Source organism: Schistocerca piceifrons, chromosome 2 (assembly GCF_021461385.2).
Source record: "Schistocerca piceifrons isolate TAMUIC-IGC-003096 chromosome 2, iqSchPice1.1, whole genome shotgun sequence".
NCBI classification, from domain to species: Eukaryota; Metazoa; Arthropoda; class Insecta; order Orthoptera; family Acrididae; genus Schistocerca; species Schistocerca piceifrons.
This window is the reverse complement of record NC_060139.1, coordinates 358,257,460-358,282,102: the sequence shown is the minus strand read 5'-3', so window position 1 is coordinate 358,282,102 and position 24,643 is coordinate 358,257,460. Positions and strand designations below refer to the sequence as shown.

The 24,643-nt window shown below is 38.8% G+C and overlaps 1 protein-coding gene across 1 annotated transcript in view; it reads left to right on the top strand.

The window, feature by feature from the left end:
* Nucleotides 1–16,897, top strand: part of LOC124777136 (klaroid protein-like) — a 468,625-nt gene extending 451,728 nt beyond the window's left edge. The window contains exons 7-9 of the mRNA XM_047252430.1: nt 312–479; nt 7,222–7,317; nt 16,681–16,897. Coding sequence (XP_047108386.1) covers nt 312–479; nt 7,222–7,317; nt 16,681–16,812 — 396 coding nt within the window. The 3' untranslated portion in view covers nt 16,813–16,897. The remainder of the gene's footprint in view (nt 1–311; nt 480–7,221; nt 7,318–16,680) is intronic.
* The last annotated feature ends 7,746 nt before the right edge of the window (nt 16,898–24,643 follow it).

The following is a 24,643-nucleotide window of genomic DNA, read 5'->3' as shown; positions in this document are numbered from 1 at the left end:
TGCTCTATTCACTAATGGAATAGGGAAAAAGGGGGGGGGGGGGGGGGGGGAATAGAGCTATCAGCTGCACACTGAAAGGTGGTTTGCACAGTACAGATGTGGTTGTAGATAAAAATTCCTTGGTCATACTTCTAATTCTGTATTCACAACTACAAAACGATATTTTCATACAGTTGATGACTAGTAGAAATTATCCAATTATGTTTCTTCCAAACTAGCAATTGTTTGTTCTGTGCAAGATTTACAACTATTCCTTATATTTACAAAAATAGACAACCTTTCCATAATAGTACTTAAATGCTGTGTTGCAGGCAAATGTTTTGCCCGGTGAATGCTGGGCTTTCCATGGCAGTTCAGGCTCAGCAGCAATTAAACTGATTACAGAAATTTATGTGACAGCAGTGACCCTGGAGCACATTCCTCAGGCCCTGTCACCAACAGGAGAAAGGACTAGTGCACCAAAAGAGTTTTCAATATGGGTATATACTGCTTCTATGTTCTAACATGTAGGTTCTTAAAAAATGTAATACATCAAGTGATAATTATTGTATTGCATGCTTTTATGACCAAGAATTGTACTTCTTCAGTTTGATGTGCCACACAGTCATATAGCTTTCATATGTGTAAAGCTTGCATATATGTCTTTAATCAGGCACCAAATTAAAACTATAGATCATATTAAAAATAGTATCTATTTTCCTAGTTTTATCTTACTTGAATTATTAACTCTAGCATAAACACTATGTATTTCAGAGATATAAAGCTGGCATTTTTTTCTTAATATTTTGAATTATGTATCAATTTTTCACACTCAGATTCATGTTTGCATAGCTCTACCAACAAAAAACAGTATCCTCAGACAGTTTTACTAATTACATTAGTTGTTTTATAAGTGTTCCCAAATTTATAAATACAAGATTTTGTTTAACACGATCTCTCAGAAAATCTTTGCTCAACCTCAGCCTAAGTTGAATCGTGACCCATTCCCCTCCTAAATGTTATAAAAGTATTCCTCATACAGTACAGAAATATGATTTTTAATCAAGTACTGTACAAATAATATGACTTTCCTAAACGACATTGATGTTATTTAATTTATTAAAATAGATTGCAAAGTATCCTTCTATCACCTGCTCAGTATCTTCAGTATATTTGTCAATTCCAATGACATGAAAACTGCACTTCTTTCTTGATTTGTTTATAACCATTTAAACAACTTCATTGGAAAAGTTCCTTGGTACACAACAGTAGTACTGCACACTACAGTTCCAGCACTGTCAAAAAATAGAGCATGAATGAAAGCTTGAGTGATGAAAGGACTTTCATGGTATATCAACTCAACTGCAGCTGTTGTGCAGCTTTCTGTTAGTCATATTTACTATCAGACTCTTGACAAACACAAGCACAAAAAAATAATATTTACTGATAATGTTTAACATCCTATTGCTGGAAATGTCAGGGAAGATGACAGATGCAATGTGTATACATAATGCATTTCAGTATTACTGTCATTTTGATCATCCATTCCATTACTGTTTCTTTTAAGCTTGAAAGATGAAAAATGGTTCTGTATGAAGAGATGGAAATTGGTTCTCTGTCTCACAGGTTTTAATGTACACGTGGCTCACTACAGTTTTCCCTTCTCTGTCCTCTTTCTCATATTTCTGTTAATATTCCTAATATTTTAACTTACATTTGCCTCACAATCATTTTTACACCTCTGATACTTCTACTAATATTGTGGTTCTTCATTATCATTGCCCTACAGATGATGGATCTGAGCAGGAGAACATGAGGAAACTTTGAAATGAGAGCAGCTGCAAGGAGGTGAGACCATACAGAAAAAATACATTGTAGGGGACAGGCAGTGTGGTGTAATATGGGTGGTGAAGACAAATAGCAGGCAGAACAGACTTTATTTTGAGCCATATTTTTTTAAAAAAATACTGAATTAATAAGGCAGATGGTTAAATCATTCCTGCTTAGGATGGTTCTGTGCGTGGAGGAATAAATTCTTCTGTTACATCTGAAATGAATCATTGGTTGTGACACCAGGGGAGGGCACAGGAAACTAAGATAGCATGGGAAACCGTTTTGTAAATGAATTATTTAATGAAACTTTAAACTGAATTTTGTGGTATTGGGAACATTTCTTTGAATTGTGCTTTAAACAGGCAGCAAGATATAAGAGGCTTGGAACTTTAATAGTGGCAACTATTTATTTACAGCTCGTACAAAATAGATACATGTTTCAAAGTTTTACTGACCTTCATAGTAGTCATCAGCATTGTGTATAACGTGGTGCCAGTAATATGGAAGTCGAAGGATACTTTTAGCAGTGTCTGTTGTGTTGACAATTCGAGCAGCGCAGTCTATTGCCTGACAAATTTGTAGCAGTTCTGAAGCGAATGCCATGAAGTGTTTCCTTCAGTTTAGAAATTGAGTTGAACTCATGAGGGCGTAAGTCAGGGGAGTGCAGTAGGTGTATAGCACTTAGCAGCCCCATCAGTCAAACAAAACAGTAACAGCTTGCAATGTATGTGCTTGAGCATTGTCCTGCAAAATGATGGTCAGGTCCTGCAGAAAGTGTCATCATTATTGTCTCTATGCTGTTCATTTCTGGAACACAACCTATGACCAGCTTAGAGACAGAAGTGATGACACTTTCTGCAGGACCTGACCATCATTTTGCAGGACAATACTCAAGCACGTGCAGTGCAAGCTGTTACTGATTTGTTTGAGTGATGGGGCTGCCAAGTGCTATACCATCTACTGCACTCCCCTGACTTAAGCCCTTGTGAGTTCAACTCAGTTTCTAAACTGAAGGAAACACTTCATGGCATTCACTTCAAAACTGCTACAAATTCGTCGGGCAATAGACGACGACACTCAAACTGTCAACACAACTGGCACTGCTAAGAGTATCCTACGACTTCCACATTGCTGGCAACAGGTTACACACAATTCTGGTGACTAATTTGAAGGTCAGCAAATGTTTGAAACATGTATCTATTTTGTACAAGCTGTAAATAAATAGTTGCCACTATTACAGATCCAACCCTCATATATTGAATTTTGCACTCCTCTTTGGTTCTACATATGGTTTTGCCACTCACATTTAGTGATTCTATTTTATTAGTTTCCCTTTTCTTTATATATGAGTTCAAGAGGCATCAACATGGTGCAGTTAATTCAGCTGTAGATAGTGCATCAACTTATTTCAGTAATCTCTTTTCTTTCATTTGAAACAACTGTGGTGCTACCTATTTATAGATACAGATAAATGCACTCTTTGTAACAGTGACATTAAATTGTGCACAAGATAATCTAGCTCATACAATGATGACTGCTGTGGCATAAGATTGTGTTTAGAACATATTATAATCGTCATATCATGTTTCATTTAATTTTTCCCTTCAAAAGTAGTGTACATTATCCACATTTGTTATTAATTTCAACTATTTTCACATTTATCACCTGAGTCTCCTTGTCAGCAGAACCTCAACACAAGTTCAAGACACAATGTTAGCTTCAGTTATTCAGTAAATCTTTTTTCCAAGTTTTTCTCTCATTGTAACCCAAGTCTTTTTCTTGGGTACGGTAGGTTCATTTATTAAAGGGGACTTACAACACTTGTAGCACAATAAGCCCTGAAATTAAAAGATATTCAGTGATGATAATTAAAGTTATTTTGAATATTTCTTGGGCATTCAGCCAGATGCCATTATTAGGAAGGTGCAGTATTTTGGCAAGCCAACTTCTTGCCATCTTCAGGATTTCATGATGACTGACTGTATTTCACTGAGTGCTGTCTTTATATCCCATCCCATTGCCCACAGCCTCTAGCTGGCAGTTTCTGGGTGTGGAAATGATGCAGTTGTGAGGGAATCATGTGGCTGCAGCTCAATCCATTGTTCTCAATCACACTGCTACCGGCACCAGAGCGGGCCTCTGCCAGTGCTGTGACAATAATCCTTTGTCCTTTCAATTACTATGATGGGAGCAGATTTCCACTGTTCTTTAATCATGCTCAAGGCTTGGTCCCAGGCCATACTCAATTGAAAACTGCTATCTTTATTCATTAGTTCATTCTAAATGTTCGGCAGTACTGTGAGAGGATTCTGCATGTTCACTACATTCACATGCCTATACCAGACAAATTTGTTGTTGTGTTCTACACTATGTGAACTTCTTGAGATGTCCTTTAGTGCACATGCATGTACATACATTTTAACAAACCTTGCAAATTTAGTGTAATTATATTCAAACATTTTAGTATGTTTGGTGTCAACGTATCAATGCTTCTCTTAATATAACCTATGTTGTTATAGATGTCTGTTACATGTGAAGTATTATTTATGCATTCTCATTCTTTGAACAGAAGTAGTGCCATGATTTATGACAGTCTCTCTCTTAATGAATATAAACACTGTTACATTCTATGATAGTTTCCCTCTTAAAAATACTGCATGGTAAATTGGTTTCATAGTCTGGCCTGTTAGTTTCAGATATAGTATATAAAATGAAGAATTTTTGTGTAATTTTCCTTCACACATTGCAATAGTTTTACACATTCTTTATTATGGTTATATTGTAGACTTGCCTTCATCACACTCAAAATGGCATTTCGTTTAGTAATGTAAGTTTTGCTTCAGGAGGTTCTCTTATGGGATAACTGCTTATGAAAAGAATGCAAATTTATGTGTTAAATCTGAATCATTACAAACTACAGCCAGGATAATATTTCTGTTTCCCAGTAGGTTTTTATTAATGTGCCAGACATCCTGGATAGTTTCTAATATAGGCTCACAAACAGATTGTATTATTGTACTTAACATACTCTACATAGTTATGAAATAGTCCATTTAGTTATATTTTGATTTCCAAAAATTGAGTTAGCTTCACAACACCGCATACTAAGAAGAGTCAGTTTCTCATTAGAAGCCAAGGTGAGGTAATCTTCAATTGGTTCAAGTAAGGATATCCAGTAAGCACTAGCAAATTTTTAAAAATATTTCTTATGATTTTTACCTTTTGTGGCATGCTGTAAATTTATTGTTGTATGTACATAACATATATTGTCAGGTTTCGTAAGTCCCTTGCAGACAGAGACTGATTTGGCCAGTCTTATGGTGACACACATTATAGCTTTTGCAATGATTTGTAGGCAAATATAACATTTGAAAGGTTCTTTAAAACATTTTTGACATAATTTAATGATGACATTCTCACAAAGCAATAGGCAAAGGCCTCAAAAGCAAGGCCATGAATAAACAAATCCATGGTATAGTGAAAAACTAACAAATGTGAAAAACCAAGTTATGCTGTTGCGCAATGTATATGAAAGTCTGAATACTGACAATGCCAGATTAGCCTATCTTAAATATAGGAATGAGCATAAAAAACTCATTGCAGAAGCCAAAAAAGCAGACAATTTCAGCAGTATTGAGGATTCCACCAAGTGCAAAGCCTCATGGAAATTAATAAATAGTATTGCTAAAAATGAAAGAAACAAGAAAATTTATATATGCCTCCAAAAATTTAATGATTATTTTGTTAAATGAATTGAGGAAGTAGGAAATTCTTTTATCAAACCTGATATTAGTCCATCAGAGATTCTTTCAAAAAATGTTTGTAAACTACGAGCTAATACACGCATGTCTGCCTTCTCTGAGATCTCTCCAAGGATAGTAAAACAGCTAAAACCAGCAGACAATGTAGATGTATAAGACATATCTTGTAATGTACTAAAGACAGTAATAGATTATACTGTGTATCCCTTAGCATATTGTATAAACAAGTGCATAGCTGAGAGATATTTCCCTGATGAGCTAAAAGTGTGTAGGGTAGTTCCGATACATAAAGAAGGATATACTGACTTACTTTCAAGTTACACGCCAATTTCTATAGTCCTAGTGTTTTCTAAAGTACTGAAATGTGTAATTTACCAACAATTATATGTTTACTTTGAAAAACTAGGAATAATTAGTGAATCACAGTATGGTTTTAGGAAAAATTTGTCAACAGTTGATGCTATAGACTCTGTAGTCAAATACATACATCAAGTGTTTGAGGACAAAAGTATTTTTTCAAGCCACTTTTTGTGATCTAAGTAAAGCTTTTGACTTTGTAGAGCACACACCACTTCTGGAAAAAAATTGGATTCTATGGCTGTGAAGGTAACAGCCTTAAACTATTAAACTCATATCTACAGGACCATAGGTAAATTGTCTGTGTTGGCAAGGAAATGTCAAGAATAGGAAAGTTAAGGTAGGTGTTCCCCAAGGATACACACTGGACCCTTTTATGTTCCTAATAATGATCAATGATCTGCCATCATTTATGAAGTCTAGTACAGTTCATTGTAGTAATGATCTCAGCAGCCTTAAAAGTTGTGTTGCAAAGACAGTGGACCAAGCTTCAAACTGGTTTAAAGAAAATGGCTTCTTATTGAATGGCAACAAAACACAGCACATATGTTAAGTTTTTGGGGGTATATTTAGATGATAAATTACCTTGGAGTCAACATGTACAATATATTAGTGTAAGCTGTCAAGAGTAATTTATCTGTTAAGGAGACTTATGGATTGTGTACCCATAAAGTATGTTAGAACATCATATTTCTCTTTCTTCCAAAGCATACTAACATATGGTATTTTATGGGGGAAGTATAGTTGTGTGCATGAGATCTTAATACTGCAGAAAAAAGCTATTAGGTAATTACTGGTTCTTCTTGTAAGATACACTGTAAACTGCTTTTTTGTGAATGAAAGATCATGACTGCAATAAACTTATAGTATGCTGTAATTTACACAAAAAAAAGAAGTTACCAGAAACAAAATGCGGAGAAAATGTACATTGTTACAGTTCAAGAGAGAACAGATGTATTTATATCCAATACCACAGACTGTCAAAATCACTGAATGATTATGAACTCGTGAGGCACAAATTATTTAATAAGATTCCACAATCTGTATAAGAATTACCTGTACAAGCTTTCAAGCAAATACTGCCAGTCTATGATGTAACTGAAAATTTCAGCTGTAATAGAATATTATAACACTAATAACAATCCTGTTGTTTCTTTTAAATTATAATATGTGTGATATTGTCTATTGCTTTATTGGCTGAATGACAGTAAAATAATAATAATAATTATTATTATTATTATTATTATCTCCTGCAGTTTGGCATCTTCTATAACAACATCTCTTTCTACAGGGTATTACTTCAGTAGACAGTGATGAAGATGCTTTTTGTTTTGGTCAATTTTTGTATGATCTGAAAGGACCACCAGTACAGACTTTTAAGGTCAAGGTATTTAAGACCTCCTTTTTTCAGTCACCACATAATCAGGATACACTGTATAGACTATCAAATCCAAACATTTAAGATCAGGTATTTTGTTAGATTTAGGGATATTTTGTGGCAGTGAACTTTTATATCTGTAATTGTTTGATTAAGTGATTGATTTAACTTTGTTCTGTTTGATCACATTTGGCACATAGTGGACAAGTCAGCAGTTTATCCTGAAGTGATAAAATATAGTCTATGTATTACAATTTAAAACAAGTATTTAACAAATATGGTAATGACAAATATTACTTACATTTATCTGTAGTTCTATGACATTAATTTCTTAACTTAACATTACTATACATGTATTTACAGATACTCTTTAACATAGATACCATATCACATAACTTACAAAATATGACTTTCATTAGTTATACAACTATCAAACTGTAAAGTTCTTGTTACATGAAATAAACTGCAACCAGCTTGCAAAAGGTCTTCTGACATGCAATCGCTTGTAGATACCGAGGGGTCTCTGTTGAGAGGCCAGACAAACGTGTGGTTCCTGTAGAGGAGCAGCAGCCTTTTCAGCAGTTGCAAGGGCAACAGTCTGGATGACTGACTGATCTGGCCTTGTAACATTAACCAAAATGGCCTTGCTGTGCTGTTACTGTGAACGGCTGAAAGCAAGGGAAAACTACAGCTGTAATTTTTCCCAAGGGCATGCAGATTTTCTGTATGGTTAAATGATGATGGCGTCCTCTTGGGTAAAATATTCTGGAGGTAAAATAGTTCCCCAGTCAGATCTCTGGGTGGGGACTACTCAGGAGGACATCATTATCTGGAGAAGCAAAACTGGTGTTCTACGGAACAGAGCTTGGAATGTCAGATGCCTTAATCGGGCTGGTAGGTTAGAAAATTTAAAAATGGAAATGGTCAGGTTAAAATTAGATGCAGTGGGAATTAGTGAAGTTTGGTGGCAGGAGGAACAAGACTTCTGGTCAGGTGAATACAGGGTTATAAATACAAAATCAAATAGGGGTAATGCAGGAGTAGTTTTACCAATGAATAAAAAAATAGGAGCGCGTGTAAGCTGTTACAAACAGCATAGTGAATGCATTATTGTAGCCAAGATAGACACGAAGCCCATGCCTACCATAGTAGTACAAGTTAATATGCCAGCTACTCCGCAGATGATGAAGAGATTGAAGAAATATATGATGTGATAAAAGAAATTATTCAGATAGTGAAGAGAGACAAAAAATTAATAGTCATGGGGGTCTGGAATTAGACGGCAAGAAAAGGAAGAGAGGGAAAAGTAGGTGAATATGGACTGGAAGGAATGAAAGAGGAAGCTGCCTGGTAGAATTTTGCACAGAGTATAACTTAATCATAGCTAACACTTGGGTGAAGAATAATGAAAGAAAGTTTGTGTATGTGGAAGAGGCCTGAGATGCTGGAAGATTTCAGATAGATTATATAATGGTAAGACAGAGATTTAGGAACCAGGTTATAAATTGTAAGACATTTCCAGGGGCAGCTGTGGACTCTGAGCACAATTTATTGGTTGTGAACTGTAGACTAAAAGTGAAGAAACTCCAAAAAGATGGAAATTGAAGGAGATGGGACCTGAATAAACTGAAAGAACCAGAAGTTGTAGAGAGTTTCAGAAAGAGTAGTATGGAATGATTGACAAGAATGGGGAAAAGAAATACAGTAGAAGAAGAATGTGCTGCTTTGAGAGATGAAATAGTGAAGCAGCAGGGGATCAAGTAGGTAGAAAGACAAGGGCTAGTAGAAATCCTTGGGTAACAGAAGAGATACTGAATTTAACTGATGAAAGGAGAAAATATAAAAATGCAGTAACTGGAGTAGGCAAAAATGAATCTCAAAAACGAGATCGACAGATAGTGCAAAATAGCTAATCAGGGATGGGTGAAGGACAAATGTAACAATGTAGAAGCATATATTACTAGGGGTAAGATAAATACTGCCTACCGGAAAATTGAGGAGACCTTTGGACAAAAGAGAACCATTACTATGAATATCAAGAGCTAAAATGGATATCAAGAGCTAAGATGGAAAACCAGTCCTAGGCAAAGAAAGGAAATCAGAAAGGTGGAAGGAGCAAACAAAGGGTCTATACAGGGGTGATGTACTTGAGAGAAATATTATGGAAATGGAAGAGGATGTTGATGAAGATGAAATGGGAGATATGATACTGTGTGAAGAATTTGATAGAGCACTGAAAGACCTAAGTCAAATCAAGGCCCCAGGAGTAGACAATACTGCATTAAAACTACTGATAGCCTTGGCAGAACCAGCCATGACAAAATCCCACCATCTGGTGAGCAAAATGTATGAGACAAGCGAAATACCTTCAGAGTTCAAGAAGAATATAATAATTCCAATCTCAAAGAAATCAGGTGTTGACAAGTGTGAAAATTACCGAACTATCAGTATGATAAGTCACAGCTGCAAAATACTAACATGAATTCTTTATAGACGAAAACTGGTAGAAGCTGACCTCAGGGAAGATCAATTTGTATTCTGTAGAAATATGGGAACATGTGATTAGATTAGATTAGATTTACTTTCATTCCAATTGATCCGTAGTGAGGTCCTCCAGGATGTGGAACATGTCAGAAAAACAACAATACATGACAAATATTTACAACTAAAACAAATAAGCTAATGTATCATTCCACAGGTCCCAAGTGGAATGATCGTCATTTTTTAATGAACACTAAGAGTCATTTTACAAATACTATTGCACTGAATTTAAAATAAAAAAGTTTTTTATTTATTTATAAGGTAAGAAACATGTAATACAACTACTGTAATACTTATTTACAATGAACACATTACTGCACTGAAATGGTGCAGAAGTTAGATTATACTTACACACTTACACACACACAAGCACACACACACACACACACACACACACACACACACACACACACACACACACAAATTTTCAGTGAACACATTACTGCACTGAAATTGTGCAGAAGTTATGTTGTACTTATATACAAATCAGTTGGTTTTCCTAAGAAATTCATCAATGGAGTAGAAGGAGTTGGCCACCAATAAATCCTTTAGGCTTCTCTTAAACTGAATTTCATTGGTTGTTAAGCTTTTTATGGCTGCTGGCAAGTTATTGAAAATGTGTGTTCCTGAATAATGCACACCTTTTTGTACAAGACTAAGTGACTTTAAATCCTTGTGAAGATTATTCTTATTTCTAGTATTGATTCCATGAATTGAGCTGTTGGTTTGAAAAAGTGATATATTTTTAATGACAAATTTCATTAAGGAATAAATATATTGGGAAGCTGTAGTTAGTATCCCTAGTTCCCTAAACAGGCTTCTGCAGGATGTTCTTGAGTTCACACCACATATAATTCTTACTGCACGTTTTTGTGCCCGGAAAACTTTAGCTTGGCTTGATGAATTACCCCAGAAAATAATCCCATATGACATTATGGAATGAAAGTAAGCATAGTATGCCAGCTTTTTCATTTTTATATCCCCTATGTCTGACAAAATTCGCATTGCAAACAGAGATTTGTTAAGAAGCTTCAGCAGTTCTGTGGTGTGCTCCTCCCAGTTGAATTTATTATCAAGCTGTAATCCCAAGAATTTAACACCGTCCACTTCTTCTATGAGGCAACACTAACCCTACAACTTATCTTAGAAGATAGATTAAGGAAAGGCAAACATATGTTTCTAGCATTTGTAGACTTAAGCTTTTGATAATGTTGATTGGAATACTCTCTTTCAAATTCTGAAGGCGTCAGGGGTAAAATTCAGGGAACGAAAGGCTATTTACAATTTGTACAGGAACCAGATGGCAGTTATAAGAGCCAAGGAGCATGAAAGGGAAGCTGTGGTTGAGAAGGGAGTGAGGCGGGGTTGTATCCTAAACCCAGCTGGTGGCAGGAGTAAAATTCAAGGAATGAAAGGCTTTTTAAAATTTGTACAGGAGCCAGATGACAGTTATAAGAGTCGAGGAGCATGAAAGAGAAGCTATGGTTGAGAAGGGATTGAGGCAGGAATATAGCCTATACCCACTGTTATTCAATCTGTATATTGATCAAGCAGTAAAGTAAACAAAGAAAAATTTGGAGTAGGAATTAAAATCCATGGAGAAGAATTAAAAACTTTGAGATTTGCTGATGACATTGTAGTTGTGTCAGCGATGGCAAAGGACCTCAAAGAGCAGGTGAACAAAATGGACAGTATCTTGAAAGGAGGATATAAGATGAACATCAACAAAAGCAAAATGATGATAATGGAATGTAGTCAAATTAAGTAATGTGATGCTGAGGGAATAAGATTTATAAATGAGACACTTAAAGTGGTACATGAGTTCTGCTATTTGGGCAGCGAAATAACTGATGATGGTTGAAGTAGAGAGGATATGATGATGCACTTGTTGAAGAATTACAATTAGAAACGTCGTTGCCAGGCGACATAACCTCTTGTACAGAAAGCTTTCTAAACTTGATTGCTCTAAATTGTCGTTTCTTGAAAATGCCTTTACGTTTCATCATCTTCAATAAACACAACAAAATACACGTAAACAAGCATGTAGACTGGCAATGGCAAGGAAAGTGTTTCTGAAGAAGAGAAATTTGTTAACATCGTGTATAGATTTAAGTGCCAGGAAGTCTTTCCTGAAAGTATTTGTGTGGAGTGTAGCCATGTATGGAAGTGAAACATGGACGATAAATAGTTTAGACAAGAAGAGAATAGAAGCTTTCGAAATGTGGTGCTACAGAAGAATGCTGAAGATTAGATGGGTAGATCAACTAACTAGTGAGGAGGAGCTGAATAGAATGGGGGAGAAAAGGTTGCTGATTGTACGTATGTTTTTGAAACACAAAAGATGAAACAGAAGGTCACATCAAGGAATATGTAAATGAAAGTGATGCTTGTTTCTGTCTGAAGAGAGAACAAATAAGATGTGACACAGAAGGATGGAAGTACTGATTTTAAGGAGTGGTGTGAAAATAAAGTTTAATGATTGACTCCACAATTAAAAAGTCTCCTCAAGTTAATAGTAAGGCAGAAGGAATAAATCTTACTACCATGAAAAAAACAAGCTGCATTTTCTTTGATTCAAAAGTTGGAAACAAAATGGGCTGTGCAATTTTGACTGCAGCTTATCTCATGAACAGAAGTCTGACAACAACTGTTCATGTGATTCCAGCTCAGATGTGGTGTGGGAGATCATCATCTTTGTGATGATTGGGTATATTTGGAGTTGCAGTATTCAGAAAAAAACTTAATGGAAGAGGTGAAAAGGCATTTTTATAGCATATACAGACTGTGGCTATGTTGTATAGAATATAATGTTTTTTCAAGAAGAAGGAAGAGAAAAGAATAGAAACTTCAGAAGAAGATAAAAAACATATCAGAGACTAAAATGTCAAATAAATTTATGAAAGAGATGTGACAATTATGTCATGCTACTAAGGCTATAAATGAAAAGAAAGAATCATGGAATAAAAATGAAACATGGACTCTGGTGAATAAACAAACTGCTCATGGAAAAGAAATAATTACACAAAAATGGATCTTCAAGAAAAAGGATAATGGAAAGTATTAAGCTAAGCTAGTTGCAAAAGGATGTCACCAATATCAAAGAAAACTGAATTTAAAAGAATTTTTACTTCTGTTGTACAAATTAATTCCCTGAGATTCCTATCTGCATGAAATGCACAAGAAGATTTGACAATTATGATCTTCCTTAAAGGTAATGTAAAAGAACATTTTTTCATGCAACTTTGAGAGGGATACAAAGCACATGGGAAAATTTCTCTGCTCAAAAACGCATTGTAAGAGTTGAAACAAGCTCCTTTACAACAGAATAAGAAACTGAATGGCTTCCAACTGAAATCTAACCAATGTGTTTATCGTTCAGATACTGAGAAGGAAATGTGTCTTGCAATACATATTGATGATGAGATTTTGTTTGGAGAAGACATCTGTCAAATGAAAAATCTCCTGCAAAAACTCAAGAAAAAATTTGATTTTATAATTGATGAACAACCAGCAATTTATCTTTGACTTTAAATCAAAAGAACAAAGGAAGGTACTCATCAACAAAAAATGCTGAAGAAGTGGTGAAAACTACAGAATGGAAAAAATCAAGAAACAGTAACAACTTTAGTTTCATCACAAGGGGAAAGGAAGAAATCGATGCAGCAAAGTCACACATCATATGTTGTGAAACAAAATGCAGTTTATTGTAAATAGTAAGTAAAAGAAGATTGTACTAGGCGCATACAGTGAACTATGAGAACAGATCATCGTGTTCATTTCTTCCGAATGAGTCATCAGTGTCAGCAAGAAATCTCATGATGGAGTATTTGTACAGGATTGACAGAGTTAGAGTTCTAGCAATAGAAAACCCAGGAAGGAATAATAACAATATCCTTTTCATAATACTGTCAAAATTAGAGTTCAGATATACCTGAACATTGACCTCCACCATGTTTGTGAACTGACTCTGTAGATCTATGTGACAACCGTAACAGTGTTACAGGTGAGGGTACAAATTACTACAATATATGATACCTTAGGAGATAATAGGATGAAAATAAGCAAAGTAAACTAGCTATCTTTTGTAATTAACAAATTTATTTTGTTTTGATGGACAAGTCTAAATGTAACACGAATGTTACTCTTTGTACTGTCCAAGCTGCCTTTTCACTAATTGTTTCTACTCTGTCTGCAGTTATTTGGAATCTCTGCTTCTGGAAACATTTATTTTAAAAATGATCTAGTAAAAATATTGGAACCTAACAGGGGTTGCACCAAAAGTGCTCTGGTTGTGGTGAATGCTTCTGGAAATTGGCCATACAACTAAACTCTTATCAGAAAAATTGAGACTATAGCTTGTGTGGAGCAACCTTGTAAGGGAGTGACAAACCAGCCATGCTCCCTTGAGGGACCTCTCCAGTCACCTCTCCATTCCACATTTATTTTTTGACAGAACACTTCATCCTAGGCTCGTCGCATTTTTTAAAGAACCGTCTTCACAATTTCAGTGACGGGTCTTACATTATCCTTAATTATGTAGTTGAGGTTAAGGCCAAACCTCTTCTGAGCACCCCCAATAGTCACCACAAATCATGAATACTTCTCAAAAATCATTCAAAGTAAGAGAAATATATGTGTGTAATTTTTTGTACCAAGTATGGGGAAAGAATTAATTTCAATATAACATTTGTAATCCTATTCACAGCACTGTAAATGGGAATAGGATCAGACATAAAAAATTATGAAAAAAATAATACTATGGTATATACTTGTTTACAAAGAATAAGGTCAGACTCATACTTCAGTTAGAGTGGCATGAAGCTCAGTTATTCTGGCACGATGACATTTTACTTTAAAGTTGGTACTGTTGGCCCTGTTTTGTAGTAATATTGCTAACAGATCCTCTTTATTTAGCTTTCCAGTACATGTATAATAATGCAGTAATATAACACAACTTGTTGCATGATCTGTCAGTGTATTAGTACACAGTCATCCTCCCCCTTCATATTTTAAATTAGTTAATTATTACTGGATGAATTGGCCAGAGAGTTTCATTGAGTTGAAATTCCCATTGATTTTACTCTTTTAAGTTTAGCTAGAGTAAGCTCCAAAAGATTATAGCAGTTTAAGGGCAGTTCATTATTAATGTAGATTCCAACAGCTTCTGCACTTTGTTAATGTAGACCTTGACTCATTTCATATCCCTTACAGCTTCCTTCATGATAGGATCTACAGATTATGATGAATGAATGGATGAATGAATCAATAAATGATTGAAGGAAACACTACTCCAAAAGTGACAAAATGCACGATTTAAAGAGTAAATTAATTAAGGGAAATACTATTGGAAACATCAACAAAGTGTGTGTATGTGAACTAGAGTGCTGAACTAAGGATGTTGTTCATTCATTCTATTGTTAATATTTTTTAAGTTGTACCAGTCATATTACAAGGGGCATTCATAAAGAATTGAGCCAGAGGCATAATTACAGAAACCAGTACCTGTATGGTAGAAGTATTGACCCTGGCTGTTGTGACATTTGTCCCACTGTAACACAAGGCGGTGAATGGCTGTCTCATAAAATTCCCGGGGCTGCAATGTTAAACAGTTCTGCACATACAGCTGGATGCCGTCATTTGAAGTGAATTATTTGCCCCTCAGAGCCTTTGTAAGGGGGCCAAAAATGGTGTAATCACAGGGAGATTGGTCCGGACTGTATGGAGGGTATATGAGAACCTCCCATTTGAATTTCTGCAGGAGTGCCGTGACAGTGTTGGCTGCATGAGACTTTGCTTTGTCTTGAAGCAGAATGACCCCATGGGTGAGATTGCCTGGTTGTTTTGAGTTGATTGCTTGGCGAAGGGTGGTCAAGGTTTGCGAGTAATGTTGGGCATTCACTGTTGTCCCATGCTGCGGGAAATGAATCAGAAGGGGACCACCTTGGTCAAAGAAAAAATGTCAGCATAACCTTTCCTGCACTCATGTGGATGGCCTTGGCTCTTTTTTAGTGGTGGTGACCCTGGATGCTTCCACTGGAGACTGTCGTTTTGATTCTGGTTCGAAGTGATGACACCTTGACACATCTCCAGCCACCACTCGTGGCAAGGAACACATTCCTTTCCTGAGCATAGCACTGCAGATGAGCAACACAGTAGGCCATTCAACATGCTTCCTGGTGTGTTTGAAGACTGTGGGGCACCCACTGGGCACACACTTTGTGCATGTGCAGTCGTTCGTTAATGATGGTGTGAACACTTCCAACGCTCAATCTGACCATGGCAACTATGGCTTTCACTGTCACTCGGCAGTCCTGGATAATGAGTGCATCCACCAGCTGGACGATGTCATCGGCAATGCACTGTGATGCTCCAGACTGTGCTACATCGGCTAACGATACCCGTCCTTCCCTGAAGTGCTTGTGCCATGCCTTGACACTTCCAAGACATGTAGTGTTCACCGTACACTTGTGACATTCTTCAATGAATGTCCGTTCCTCCTACTCCTTCAGCTGTCAGAAAATGAACACGACCTCTTTGCTCTTCTGTTGATGCCTCCAGGTCACTGTTTCCAATGCAACTGGCAGCATTGGATGATTGGTGCTTGCTGCTGCTAGCTCTGTATACTCACATGATGTGCACATGTTCCCTCTAGTGACAGGCTGTGAACTTCCACACTCTGGTCGGAACCACACCTCATTACACATGCCATGATAATATCCTCCTGTCACTGGTTTGCGTATTCCAGACTCCAGCTCATTTCTTTTTAATGCCCCTTATACAAACAATTAATGAGATTAAAATACTTATGAGAATAATCTTTTCGTCCAACAGAATTACAGCCCTAAGTTATATTCGATGACTGAGATGAGGATTCATTCTAATCATGGAAATCCAAACTACACGTGTGTGTACAGATTAAGGATCCATGGGACTATCAATAACATGTCATGTGGAGTGTTCTAGATGTCAAAGATGGGGACATTAAACTGCTGCTGTACTACCAGCTTGTTTCACTGGTTGTCATTGCTCTACTCTTTACTATTTTTTATTGTTGTACATCAGTCAAGTATGAGTGAGCAAAATAAAAATGTTGGTTGATGAAACTTTAGTTTTCTTTGTTCATTGAGACACTGCATTGATACTTAATAATAAAAACTCTTTCATAACAACATAACAATCAAGAGATTGGATATGGAAATAAGTAACAGAGTAACAAATGTCTTGGGTCTATCAAAAATAAAGAAAAATAATAATAAAAATATTAAACCCTCAAGAAGTAATATTTCTTTGCTCAAAAATAATTAGTTTGACACCCAATTTTATTACATAGAAAAGCTCCTTTGCAGTATCAAATAAAATATTTAAAGCAAGGATTTATGTGCAAACTGAAGTAAATGGAAAAAAAACTTTAAATCCATACTATAGCATACTAAACAGAAACTCCTATTAATCATTTTCTTCTTGTATATAATTTGTAAGCTATTAGTGGTACTGAATTATCTTTACTGATTAACAATATGTATTTTAATCTGATGCAGTAAGTAATGGTGAACATAACACTTCTTGTAAAGTTTATTACTACTACTCTCTGTTATAATTTTTTACTCATTACTGTTTATTTTCTGTTTACAGTATTATATGTACAGTCTTGTTCTGCATCGAGATGACTTACTTTCACATATGAATCTGTGGATATCATGTACAATAAGTAATAAATAAGCTTGTGGCAACACAATCAAACACTTACAAGACATTCATTGAACGGATATAGTGTGTAATATCTTTAGTTCTGTTCCTTTGTCGTCATGCATTTTGTCTTATGCCTACGTGGTTGGTGTTTTATATTCTCCTTCTTGAATGCTTTTGCAAGTGTACAGTAATAAATTGCAGTATTTCACCTGCAGAAGTTATATGTTATTTTTACTGTGACTGGATATGTCTTGTATCGGCTATGGATAATGAGAAACACATCAAGTGTGAATCTGTGGTTCCAGCTATAACAGAGGCCACGTCACCAGATCCAGATCCATTATTGAACAAATCAAACAGACTGACTATAAATAATAGGTCTCAAATGCTTCAACTGAGGTATGTTCACTGGAACTTTTGGGCTTTGAGCAGCTCTCGAACATTTGTCAGTTGCCTGTACCATTTTTCCACACCACTTACAATGTCATCATTCTACTATGCATGCCACACTGGCCAGACCTGTGATTCAAATTGCTGGAACTATTTATTTACTGCCTATGACGTGTGTGATGATGACAATTTGCAATTTATACTTGCCACTGGACACTCAGACTCCTATTATTGTCAGCCACTATTCACAACACCCCACTGTGCAGAAATATGAACACCTCAAGACAGTGTTCTTTGACATGTATGTAAACTGAGGTGACAACACATACAAGAGATTTTAAATAGTGAGGTTACTGATGACAAATATTCATCGGAGTTTTGGTGTCAGCTTCGAGCATTAGTTACAGAAAATGAAGTTTCTGAATTACCCTATGCATTGTTTAGTTCAATCAATTACCAGAGTAATTTCGTCTAATCCCACATTCTTCCTTGTCTAGTGTATGTAAAACATGCTGGATTTCCCTAAGTCAGTATGCTTAGTTGCACGTCATATAGATTCATTTGGCTATTTGTCTTTCTTGCAAATCATAGACATTAGAATGACTGCTCTATAATTTTCTGCATCAGATAGTCACATAGAATATTTCCTTTGTAGACAACTGCTTGTCTTATTACTTTCCCTCTGTTCAAGCCAAACTTAAAAACTTCTACCAGCTAGGACACCATTGTTGCATCAGCCTTTTTCAGCATATCAACAGTCACATTGCCAGGCCAACATGCCTCCCGCATACTGCTGTTTCTAAGCATCTTTGCGATTTTCCTTATTTTTAGTCTGGAAGTTCCTGCTATCAGTAGTTGCAAGTTGAAATCTTTTTTTTTTCTATTGTGATTGGTTTGTACCTCATAGTCTATCCACACTCTTCAGCAGTAACTAGTTATGTCTCCCCTCCCTCTCAGAGTCAGTTGGAATGTTGTCACTTCCATTTACATATCTTACATAGTTATAAAAACTTTTCTTTTTCTCATATGGATCTGTTCCCATATCATATCCAACATGGTATGCACTGTTTTTGCTCTATGTTGACCAGTTCTGTAAATTTTTCCATTATCATATATAATTACACCAGTCTCTACACACACCTCATGACTATGTGTAACCTCCCCACACGAAATAATTTAAATAAATATTATTTGGTTAATGATTCTAATTTTTGTGTAACCTCACAAAAAAACTTAATTAATAATAATAATAATATGATTCAATTTTTTGTGTAACCTCTGAACAAAATTGGTTCCCATTTAATGTACCCACAAAATTCTTTTCTCATTTAATATAAGCTCGAAACAGAAAAATTCCTAAACCTCATAATAAAAAATAAATTCAGTAACCTGGTAAAATTTGGACTGTTGTGGATTGGCAAGAGAGCCAACCCAGTATGAGAGGAAGCCAAAAGGCACGTGTTTTAGCTCACGCAGGCTGGCGTGAGGTCTGGAACAGGTCAAGGAAATTAGACTATCAAAAAAGGACGTAGCTGTGGAATACTTAACTTTAATCCATAAATGGTGAACATCGCTCTTGATGGTACATGTTTTACAGCATCAATAGTAACTGGTAATGGCGCCTTGCTAGGTCGTAGCAAATGACGTAGCTGAAGGCTATGCTAACTATCGTCTCGGCAAATGAGAGCGTATTTTGTCAGTGAACCATCGCTAGCAAAGTCGGCTGTACAACTGGGGCGAGTGCTAGGAAGTCTCTCTAGACCTGCCGTGTGGCGGCGCTCGGTCTGCCATCACTGATAGTGGCGACATGCGGGTCCAACGTATACTAATGGACCGCGGCCGATTTAAAGGCTACCACCTAGCAAGTGTGGTGTCTGGCGGTGACACCACATTCCTCCCCCGCAAATCGGCGTACGGTTGTGTTATAAGGCTTCCGCCCGCCGTGGGGAGGACCCCATGTTGACGTATGCGACGAGGTGGAGAGCCTAACAACAGGCGAGGCTGTGCCACCCGCACCCGGCCATTTGGTCCAAGGGGAGCTAGGAAACGCCTGAAAACCTAGTCCAGGGTGCACGCCAACATGCGGTGTATGCGCCCGTAGATAGGAGGGGCCGAAGGGTCGACCTCCATCGCGTCGGGGTACCCGACGGGCGAAGACGCCATCTGGTCCGGAGCGGGCAAGAGTTCCATGTCGGAGGACAGCTGGTCACGGGAAGTGATCGGCGGCGCGTGACCCAGGGAGGCGCTTGGCGGCTGCAGCGAAGCGTCCACTGCGGGCGTCGCCGGCGGGAGAACAGGCGGCGGCACGTCGCCATGGGGCAAAATGGAAGGCAGTGTCGGTAACACCTGGGGCTGAGGCGAGCCAGTAGATGGGTCCCCAGGGTGCTGACCGGACGGCACCGTCGCTGAAAGCAGACAGGGAGCGGCAGATCCCGTGCGACCACAGAGGCGCAGCTGACTGAGTTGCTGATGCACCTCACCAGAGGCCCCCAAAACCAGATACATAGCGCGGCCGAGGCAGCGAAGAATGCGCCCTTCGAGCAAACGCCGTGAACATCGATAGTTGCGGTAGTAGACAAGATCGCCTGGGGCAAAAGCAGGTGTCTGCCGCTGCACAAGAACCTGAGGCGGCGGATGTACCAAAGGCATGAAGGTGCAATGAAGGTGACCGTGAAGCAACTCAGCTGGCGAGCGACCATCTCGGCGCTGAGAGCGATACGAGGACAAAAAGAGCAATAACGCTTCCTGCCGAGAATGTGACTCTTTCAACTTCAACATCTGTGACTTGAAAGTTCTGACCAAACGTTCAGCGGCACCGTTTGACTGTGGCAAAAATGGCGCGGACATCAGATGTTGAATACCATTGGCCTTGCAGAATGACTGAAATTCTGCGGGCATGAATTGTGGGCCATTGTCAGAAACAATAGTCTGTGGAAGACCTTCAATGCAAAAGATAGCGGATAACGCTTGGATGGTGGCAGATGACGTCGTGGAAGACATCCGGACAACAAAAGGAAAATTACTGAATGAATCTACCACAACCAACCATCGAGCATTCCAGAATGGACCAGCAAAGTCGATGTGTAAATGTTGCCAAGGGGAAGTGGCTTTTGGCCATGCAAAAAATTTCCGCGGTGGTGCTGATTGTTGTTCGGCACACACCATGCAAGAAGAGCACATATTCGTAATCGCGGCATCGATTCCGAACAAAGTACAGTGCTGACGAGGAAGTTGTTTCGTTCTCACTATACCCCAATGTCCTTGGTGGAGAAGCCATAAGACAGAGGACTGTAACGAACGTGGGACCACGACCCTGGACTGATCATTATCAGAATGCAACAGCAAAACATCACGTCGTACAAAACGTCTCTCCTGGTGAGCATAAAATCGGCGAACCAACGGATCCCCAATCCGTGACTTTGACAAGGGCCATTGCGTAGCAACAAAACGCAGAACGGTAGCAAGGACAGGGTTGGCAGCTGTGGCTGTAGCTACGTGACGAAAATCAATTGGAAACGATTCGACTACGTCATCGGTTTCCGAATCAATGAACATGCAAGCAAGTTCGGAGGGATCAAATGCTCTATCCTCAGCAACAGGCAAATGGGACAACACATCAGCGTTTCCGTGCTTATCAGTGGACCGATACAAGATATCGTAGCGGTACTGTGAGAGGAAAATAGACCAGCAAATGAATTTCTGCGCTGTATGTGGAGGTACAGGCTTGGTCGGATGAAAAAGCGATGTCAAAGGTTTGTGGTCTGTGATGATGGTAAAGTGACGACCATACAAGAAATCATGAAACTTTGTAACACCAAATACGAGAGCCAATGCTTCTTTCTCGATCTGTGAATAATTTCTTTGCACAGACGACAGCAATTTGGACGCAAAGGCAATAGGGCAATCATGCGAACCATCTTTGTGCGCAAGCACAGCACCGATCTCAAAATCCGATGCATCCACCATCAACAAAAGGGGCTTCCGGGGATCGAATGGCGTAAGGCAAGTATTGGAAAGCAACGCTGATTTCAACTGGTGAAAGGCGCGTTTGCATTCCGTCGTCCAGACGAACGGAACACCTTTATGGCGTAAGCGATGAAGCGGAGCTGAAATGGAAGAGGGGTGTGGGATATAACAGTTATAATAATTAATTTTTCCCAGCACACACTGTAGCTGCTTCAAATTCTGCGGCGAAGGCAAGTCTTGTATGGCACGGAGGTGCTCTGGACTGGGATGTATGCTTTGGGCATTGAGTACATGTCCCAGATATGGCAAATCACGAGCAAAAAACACACATTTGTCCTTCCGCAAGCGAAGACCATTTTGTCGCAAGACCTGAAATAATGTTCTGAGATTGGCTAAATGTTCTCCTTCCATCTTTCCGGAGATCACAATATCGCCCAAATAGTTTGCTGCAGTAGGGACCGACGCACAAACAGTTTGTAGATATTGCTGAAACAATGCAGGGGCGGATGCACACCCGAATGGCAGTCGTTTGAATTGATACAAATCAAGATGCGTGTTAACCACCAAAATGCGCTGGGATTCTTCGTCCACCGGTATTTGCAAGTACACATCTGCTAGGTCCAACTTCGAAAAATATTTACCCAGGCACAGTTTGTCAAAAAGATCTTCCGGGCGGGGTAAAGGAAAAGTTGCAGTCACTAGTTGTGGATTCACTGTTGCCTTGAAGTCCACACAAAGTCTCAATTTTCCGGAAGGTTTTGGCAAAATTACTAAGGGTGATGCCCAGAGAGAAGCCTGCACACGTTCAATTACACCTTGTGATTCCAAATCGTGTAATGTTTTTGCGACCTCATCACGCAATGCGTGGGAAACATTGCGCGCTCTGAATAATTTCGGTTGCGCGTTTACTTTCAGTTCCAAATGTGTGTTATAGTTCTTAGTGCAACCGAGGCCCGGTGCAAAAATGTCTGCAAATTCTTCACATAGATGAGAAACACTGTCGGAAGGCACAGTCTGGTTCACTGATAGGACCTGATTTACTATAGACAAGTTAAACAACTGAAATAAATCGAAACCAAACAAGTTCACTGCAGAAGAAGAACGAAGGACATAAAATGACACAAGTTTTGTTTGTCCCTTGTATGTTGCACGAAGGCTGCACTGTCCTAACACAGGGATATGCTGGCCGGAATAGCTAGTTAGCTTAACATTTGTGGCACGCAACGGAGGTGTGCCCAGCTGTTTGTATGTGTCTTGATTGAGCAGTGAAACTGCAGCCCCGGTATCGAGCTGGAATGGTATCACTTTGCCGTTAATGTCCAAGTCCACAAAAAGTTTATTGTCCTGCTGACAACAAGAGCGACTGTCTCGTGCAACGTGAACTGACACTGGTACAAAATCACTTGTGACTTGACGGGAGTTCCTACGATGTCGACGCACACTACTTGTGGGACGAATACAGTCACTGTTAGAGAGAGTGGCACTGGGCGGAGTGGCATGAACTATATGAATTTCCATGGGTGAAGTGTCGTGAGCCTGAGTATCCTTGATTCGATTCCGATTCCGGCGCAAAGCAAAGGGCCTGGAATGGTTTTGAGCTTCCGATCTGAGGTTTTTCTGGCAAACACTTTGAACATGTCCTTTTTTATTACAGAAAAAGCAAATAGCTTGGCGTGATGGGCAATTCTCACGTGAATGTCTAGTAGCACACCGCGGGCATGATTTTAGCACTGCATTTGCTTGCCGACGCGGTACACGTGGCTGAGAGTTTGGCGACTTTGGCGCGGTCGGGCGTGAGGACTGTTTACTGTTCCGTGCAGCTCGCCTGGCGAGCCGATTAACCTGACACACGGGTGGCGAAGTTTCAAATGATTCCTGAGCAAGTCAAGTGTGTCCTGCCGATCCAATATGTCCATCCATCACTTGTTGAAGGGAGGGATTGACTAGTTTCAAAACCTGTTCCCGTATACGAACATCAGAAACGTTCTGTGCAATTGCATCACGTACCATAGTATCTGAATAAGGGAGTCCACATTGACACTCAAAAGCACAATCCCTAGTAAGGCCTTGCAAGGTTGCCGTACGTTTTGTACGAAAGAAGGTATACCTTTTCGCAACTACATTGACTGATTCTTTGAAATATGCATCTAATGCAGACAAAATTTCATCGTAGGACAGAGTTGCTACGTCGCGTCGGGGAAATAATTTGACTATCACACGGTACGTGACGACCCCGACAGAAGAGAGGAGAAAAGGCTGCCGCTCATTACCTTGAATTCTGTAGGCGGCGAGATGGAATCCAAATTGGCGTGACCACTCCGTCCAGCTTTCCAGTGCAGCATCGAAAGGACGAAAAGTTGGTGCAACTGCATGTGGTGGCTGCGTTAGCGGTGGAGCGGCTGCTGCCGCATCGTTTTGCATTGCACATTGACCCTGGATGAGCTGTCCAAGGGCATCCAGTAAGGCCTGCGTCTGTTGATTCTGTAAGCAATAAAATTCAGACAGTACATCTGGAGATTGTGGCGAAGCCATTACACAAGTAAATCAGGGCAGTATAGTTACGAACGCGGTGTGGCCTCGACGCCAAATGTTGTGGATTGGCAAGAGAGCCAACCCAGTATGAGAGGAAGCCGAAAGGCACGCGTTTTAGCTCACGCAGGCTGGCGTGAGGTCTGGAACAGGTCAAGGAAATTAGACTATCAAAAAAGGACGTAGCTGTGGAATACTTAACTTTAATCCATAAATGGTG